This window comes from Triticum urartu, chromosome 1A (genome assembly GCF_056163025.1).
Source record: "Triticum urartu cultivar PI428250 chromosome 1A, HENAU_Tu73, whole genome shotgun sequence".
Lineage (NCBI taxonomy): Eukaryota > Viridiplantae > Streptophyta > Magnoliopsida > Poales > Poaceae > Triticum > Triticum urartu.
Genome location: NC_141873.1, coordinates 30,646,009 through 30,653,383, shown reverse-complemented (window position 1 = coordinate 30,653,383; position 7,375 = coordinate 30,646,009). Strand labels below are relative to the sequence as shown.

At 49.1% G+C, this 7,375-nt stretch overlaps 1 protein-coding gene across 1 annotated transcript; it reads left to right on the top strand.

The window, feature by feature from the left end:
* Positions 1 to 1,012: 1,012 nt before the first annotated feature.
* LOC125544253 (type I inositol polyphosphate 5-phosphatase 8) lies at positions 1,013 to 6,870 on the top strand. The gene is made up of 10 exons (XM_048707874.2): positions 1,013 to 1,172; positions 1,955 to 2,034; positions 2,144 to 2,237; positions 2,396 to 2,479; positions 2,738 to 2,837; positions 3,290 to 3,406; positions 4,289 to 4,781; positions 4,885 to 5,114; positions 5,202 to 5,507; positions 6,027 to 6,870. Exons 2-10 carry the CDS (start codon positions 2,005 to 2,007, stop codon positions 6,352 to 6,354), a joined length of 1,782 nt encoding a protein of 593 aa, XP_048563831.2. The 5' UTR covers positions 1,013 to 1,172; positions 1,955 to 2,004; the 3' UTR covers positions 6,355 to 6,870.
* The last annotated feature ends 505 nt before the right edge of the window (positions 6,871 to 7,375 follow it).

Below are 7,375 nucleotides of genomic sequence, written 5' to 3'. Positions count from 1 at the left end.
CTATGCCGACTCACCCAGGCCACCACCATGCCACACGGCCCTGGTCACCAAACATCATCTGAGTCGCGTGCTCCGCCCCCGATCACCGAGGCTCCCACCACACCAAGGCTGCCGCCCGGTCATCCATGGCACCATCTCCATCCCCGCCCCATGCTCATAACCAAGACGATCGAAGAGACGGGCATAACGATAATACAGTAATGGACAGACAACAAGAGGTACAGTAGAAATGGAATGAAATAGCGAATTTGTAGAATTACCAGGCATTAATTGCATACATTTTCTATGTACAGTTGAAACAACAAACACCACATGAAAGAGGACCACATGAAAGTGGCAAAGTGTCATTTTCTTTAGTTTTTCGGACATGGGAATGTTTTGCTCTGGAATTCAATGAATTACAAGACCTTTCCACATGGAGAGAAAATTTGCAAAAACAAAAATGATGTGCAAATAGATCGTACTACAAGGCAATTTACAGAAGTGAAGTTACATTTGTTGACCATCTAGCATTATTGTGAAACTACCGATCGAAGTATTACCCGTGGAAAGCCGATATGGTCGATTAGGCAAGTAACATCAAAATAAGGAATTTTCCAGAGGTTGTATTTCCTCTCGGACTGTAAGTAGATGCATTATAGTCAGATTTTTTTTGTGAGTTCATTATAGTCAGATTGTCGATTATGTACAGTTGAAAACCAACTGAATGATCCGCAGATTGTATTTCCTCGGGGAATGATTAGCGCGACGAAAACATTATTTTGCCGGCAGAAAGAAAATAAAAATTCGTCTTGTTATTTACAAGGAAAACCTGAGACGCCAGAATATATGAATCAATTTTGGAAATGCAACCAACAAAGGCTACATACTACTAGCACCTTGGTGGTGTGGGCCCACAGGCAGAGAGACAGGGGTGGCGACCAGCGTTTTTCACCCCATGGCCCACATGGCAGTGCGCACCGCACCTATAAAGGCAGCAGGCCGCACCCCCACTCCCACGCTTCGTCCCCCACCTCCCACACCTCTTCTTCCTCCTCCCCCCACCTCCCGCACCTATAAAATTATCCCAGCAAACCGCCCACCTCTCCCCTCTCTCCCTCGCTCTCGCGGCACGTCAACCCCATTATCCTCCTTCCTCCCCCTCCCGCGGCAGATTGCTCGATCAAGTCAAGGTAACCGCTCCTGAAAGCCCTGAGCTACCGCCTCGATCCTCCATTGATTCTTGCCTACCTTGCTCTGCTTTCAAGAACAGTTTCCTACTTTTCTTCTTCCCCGCACCGCACCACTGAGCGCATAGTCTTTCCCGTGCTTTATTCACTGCCACGGCCATGGGATGCTCTTGCGAATTTAGGTCCGTGTACGCTGTGGAGAGTAGAGATTGTGGTGGAGAAAATGGGTGTCTTTCCAGTTCTTGCATCTTTGCTTCCACCACCATTTGAATGGATTTTGGGGATGAATGTGTACCGGCCGGTGCCTTGAACCGGCCGTCGATGCATGTGCTCCGTCTGCCCGCTTGCTTGATGATTTCTGAGCTAGATCGGCCAAACATGTTAGATTTATCTAGTAGTAGTACGTATCAGATTGGCACCGCCCCTCCACTTGGTTGGTTTTGCTTTATTCTTCTTGCCCGGTCTGCTCTCCTCTGCTCTGCTTGAGCTCTCGTTTACTTTACTCTTCCTCCTCCAGCTCCAGCAGAGCAGCTGCTAAGCTGTATTACCGGACTAGTTTAGTTCAGCACCAGTAGTTTATTCGCACCTCCCTCCCCTACATGCCTACATTTTTAATAAGTACTGTAGATTATTAGTCAGTACTGGTGCCGCTTGAGATTTAACACTTTTTGCGACGTTCTTTACACCTAGTTAAAGAGCCAAGAATCGGAGCTGTTGTATTGTATCCGATTCGATTCCGGCCTGGAGTAGTCAGTCCCTCATCACATATCATCATCTCTTTACAGATTGACGGACGCGGACAGAGCATCCAGGAGACTGGTCGGCAGATCGAATCATGGCGACGGACAATGCAAGAATCCCAAAGGTATGGTTTCGAATCAATCTCTGGATTCAGGAACATCGTTCTCTTTCAAATTTCTTCCTTCTTTTATTTATACAGAGACTAATTTTCGTTCGTTTGTTTGTTTGCGCAGTCGTCGTCGTGGCCGAGGAGGACGAGGACGGCGGTGAGGAGATGGCTGAGCCTCAAGAGCAACGCAGAGCCGTCCTTCCATTCAGACTGCACCAGTAAGTCGATCGCCATGATCCATCAAAGAAACAACCATTTCTATCTATTATTGTTCTTGGAGTTCCATCTAACAAAACCTCCGACAGGATAGTTCTCCAACGGTTAACTAATCACACGAACATCAACTAACTCTGCGTCTTGTCTAAAATTCGATCAGGTGATAGGTTTGGCAGCAGAGGGCAGGAGCAGGGGAGGCGCAAGAGCTGCTCGGACAGGGACGGCAGCCGGCGAGATCTGTCAGGTACGGACCACTTAACAAACTTTTACTGTCACAGCAACTGCTGGTGCTGTTAGCTGCAACAACAGCAACAACAACAACAACAAACAGCTCTGTACATCTTTGTCCCCAGATAAAACCATCAAAAGAGACACACACACACAGACATAGCAGCAACTGTTTCATCACACGAGATGGAACAGTTTTGTAATGGAGCCGAATGAACGAACGTGGTCTGAATATCTTGTTGGTCTGGATTGTTGTTTGTTTGTGCGTGCGTAGGTGAAGCAGGGTGGTTGGTGGAGGAGGGGCGCGAGAATCTGATGCCTCCCCACCCGCGGTATGGGCCGGGCTCGTCGTGGCAGCCTCCCAAGGAGCTCAGGTCAGTGACTCACACACGAGCCCTGATCTTCATGCGTCAATGTCTCTGCACTTCAATTGCTTTTTCCTTATCATGTCGATTGTCAACGCATATAAATCTGCGTGCATCATGTGCATATGGAACAAGAGCTCCATACCTAGTGAAGCAAACGAACAAAATACAGCCTGTTCTCTGAAAGTCCGAGCATCTTTTTTCTATTATTGGGTTCAGAGAGAAAACACCCTACTACCAGTAGTAGCATATTTAGAGAAAGTCGGAATATCAACTAAGCGGATGGGGTTGAGTTGAGGCGATGGACTTGCGCTTACTGAATGATTGATTAAACCATGTTGATTCATGTGCAAACAACATTTCGATTCCATTCGCAAAAATGGGACATGTTGATTCATTTCTGGATAGTTTATACCGTACGGTAATTAACTGTATTTTTGTATGTTTATAAAAAAATACAGGGTGCTGGTGGGGACGTGGAACGTGGGCGGCAGAGCTCCGCACCAAGGGCTCGACCTCTCCGACTGGCTCCTCGACCAACATGCCTCTTCCTCACCTCCCCACATCTATGTTCTCGGGTACGTATGTGCATACTACTCGTGTCGATATACTGTTTTCTGGTAGTGCGTTGAACTCGTTTGTCTCTTTCGTTTTGTATCGGTGGATATAGCCTTCAGTTATGATTTATGAAAATAGCATACGTAGTGTAATGAACTAATGATGCACACATTGGGTTACTTGGAAAGTGTACTGGTTGAAATTGCCACTCACTCAAAGGAATGCTGTTGAGTGAGTACTGAGGCTGGTCATAATGGGGAGAAACTTAGGAGTAACATCACACACTCCAATACAACTTTGCTTATGTGGCATATATTTAATGAAGAGAGAGGTGCTTGTGGTAACTAGCTAAGTTACCGGAACATCACACACTCCAAGAAACAATGAGTCTATAACCTAATAAATACATCGTTGCATGACACTACATAGATGTTCCTACCCACTATGAAGATAGTAACATAGTCTAGGAAAATGTGTATGTTACTAGCTTATGTTCTTGCCCTTTGTGACCAGCCTGAATACACCCACTGAAAGGAATTGGTAGGAGTGAACTTTAATTTGTGTGGATTTCAGTGCAGAGCGCAAACCCATATGCCGGCCAAAATCATGACAGGACGTCGTGTACCTTACCTTACTTGCATAGGAGTGAGTATTTTACCTGTAGTACATATTGTCATGGGTTTCAGAGTTGGACTTATGCAACTAATCATGATTAGTCATCCCATCACTCCTCAAAAACTATAATTGGTGTAGTTCAAGGTGAGTACGAGAGATGTTGATGTAGTTAAATTTACTTACTAGATCAGCGTAAACAAAGTCATGCTGTCGTGTGAAACGGTGACATAATGATGGAGTATATAAAGTGATTCTGAAGTTTGATTAAGTTAATTCTTGTGTCACAGCTTTCAGGAAATAGTGCCGCTGAACGCTGGGAATGTTCTCGGCGCGGAGGACAAGGGCCCTGCTTCCAAGTGGCTCGACCTTATTGGGCAAGCCTTGAATCCTTCCTCCTTGGAGAGAACCAACAGTTATCACCACAGTCACCGATGCACCGCTGCCGAGGAGGCGAACCCTGAATGTAGCCAAAAGGCCAAGGTCATCTTCTCGGACATACCGGTGATGGATGATGCAGTATCAGAGCTTGAGGAGGAGGAGGAGGAGGAGGAGGATAGCGAGCCTTCCACGTCAAACCCAGAGTCGAGCAGCGAGGAGGAGACGAGTGAGTTTGCGACGATGTTGCGAGAGAGGGCGAGTCATGGATACCGACTGGCTGCTAGCAAGCAGATGGTGGGCATCTTCCTCTGCGTGTGGGTCCGGGCGGATGTTATGCCACGTGTCACCGGGCTCAGGGTCTCTTGTGTTGGCAGGGGCATCATGGGGTACATGGGAAACAAGGTGAATTTCCGCAAATAATAGAATCATGAAATTTTGCAAATTTAATTTGTGCGAGTTGATATTCAGGAAAGTTGTTGCTGAAATGGTTGCGGATATGTGATAGGGGTCCATCTCGATCAGCCTGACGCTGCAAGGTGGCAGCTCGGAGGCGGCGTCGACGAGCCTGTGCTTCGTGTGCACGCACCTGGCGTCCGGCGAGAAGGACGGCGACGAGGTGCGCCGGAACAGTGACGTGGCCGAGATCCTCAAGCGGACGAGGTTCCCGCGCCCCCACCGCTTCTCGAAACTGCCGGCGGCAGCACCGTCGTCGCCGGAGACCATCTTGGAGCACGAGTACGTACGACACCAAACCAAAGTCACATCTTCTTCTGATCATCTGGACTGGACTCTGCCTCTGACCGTGGCGTTTTGGAACGGCAGCAAGGTCATCTGGCTGGGCGACCTGAACTACCGTCTGTCGTCGACGGGCGGCGGCGGCGGCGGCGACGGCGAGACGCGGGGGCTGCTGGAGCGGAACGAGTGGCGGGCGCTGCTGGAGCGCGACCAGCTGCGCGCGGAGCAGAGGGCCGGGCGTGTGTTCGGCGGCGGTTGGGAGGAAGGGGAGATCCGGTTCCCTCCCACGTACAAGTACCTGGCCGAGTCCGACACCTACGCCATGGCCGCCCTGAGCTCCTCCGCCGCCGCCGGGAGGCCGTCGCGGGAGAAGAAGAAGCGCACGCCGGCATGGTACGTAATTGTTACTCCGTAATTAACATTTGTCAGCGCTAAAAAGTGCATCTGACCCAAGGATCATGCGAGCGTCAGTTCGGTTAGGAGCTAATCAATCAGAGGTTCAGAGGTCTCACATAGCGTGGTCCGTGCGTGCTCATGCGAGACCTGAGAAGATCATGGCGGAGCACTCACTGCACACTGCATCTGCATGATTTGAGCTTAGGCACATGCTCTGCGATTAGCTCAGACTTGAATTAATTAGTGAGGCTAGCTAGGGTGGCGTAGACTCCATGGTGACCAGTCCTTGTCGCGCCAAGCTAGTCTCCATGAGGAATCTACCTACCTAGCGGTGCAGCAGATGCAAGCTTTGTGCATGCACTGCACGTAGTAGTTAACTATACTCCAATGGCCACTCGCCGCCATGATCTACCTAGCGCTAATTAATCTACTGCTGGCTAAACTAGTCTGCTAATTCCTTCGAGGCTTCGACGACCATGTCGCTGATGGTTAATTTATTGGGTGGTGGTATTGCAGGTGCGACCGCATCCTGTGGCGCGGCGAGGGCGTGGAGCAGGCGTGGTACGAGCGCGGCGAGTCCCGGTTCTCCGACCACCGCCCCGTCAACTCCCTCTTCTCCATCCGCCTCCACCACGCCGACGACGACGGCAGCAGCCTGCCGGCCACCGCCAAGACGTGCTGCCGGCAAGGCAGGAGGCGGCCACCCGGCAGCAGGGCGATGACGTCGACGACGGTGCGGGAGGCGGCGACACGCGGCGGCGCGGTGATCGAGGCGGAGGAGATGCTCGTCGAGAGGCTCGTGCCACCGCGGGACTGCCGCTGCCTCCGGTCCTCCAGATTTTGACACAGGTGAACATCGACAGACAAGGACAGAAACGGCAGCAGCCTCAAAAGGTGGCCGTCCCGGCGCACGCGGCACGCCTGCCGGCCGGCTTTCTCTGAAACAGAGGCGAGCCCAGCCCGGCCGAGAGCGTAGCCTGCCCGTGGTGCGTGCGTGCACCGGCCGGCAGGTGGCGTACGTGGTCATGATTGCTCGCCATTTGCAGCAATTTTTACTCTGAGACTGCGAGGTGGAGGACGAGAGACATTCTTCTCGGGAACGCGCAAGCTTTTCAGGGTGGATGCATGCTGCCTTCAGAGTTCAGAGGAATCTTCTTAGAGTAATTTTTCCTTCATGTCTAAACTTTTTACAGTATGTAGACAAGGGGTATAGTATAGGATAGGAAATTAGGAATGCTCTTTTTGTCCTCTTTTCTCTCGGATCATCTTGTTCTGGACGTAGATAAGAAAAACTGTAATCCGATCCCAAAATTGCTTTCGGTTCATATCATATATACTCCCTCCTTTCCGGTTTATAGAACTTATCTCAAAATTTTTGTTTTTCCATTTCATAAGGCTCAATTTGGTTGTTTTCCATCACATGTTCAGATTCCAAGGTGCATTAAATCATTGCATGCAAGTACTAAGAGAAAATTGACCAATACATGTAATTTATGCATGCATGCATTGCAATTAATGCATTGGTAAACATACTTTTTTAAAGAAAACAAGAGCATTAATTGGGTGTGCTTTTGCAAACTAAAAAAAGTATTCCACCACTCACCTTGATTGGTGAGAATTTTAAATTGAGCCTTATAAACCGGAAAGGAGGGAGTATGTATACAAGGAAATCGGTTGTTTATCCAAGTTGTTGTAAAGGTTCTCGGAAATTCCTGATGCATTCCAGTTCAACACATGTTCTGCTGTAAATATTACCCCCTTCGATCCAAATTAATTGAGCAGCATCTTAGACAATGTTTTATAGAGGTTGCTTTAATTAATTCAGGTCCAAGGGAGTAATATTTCTTATTGACTTAATCCCTAAG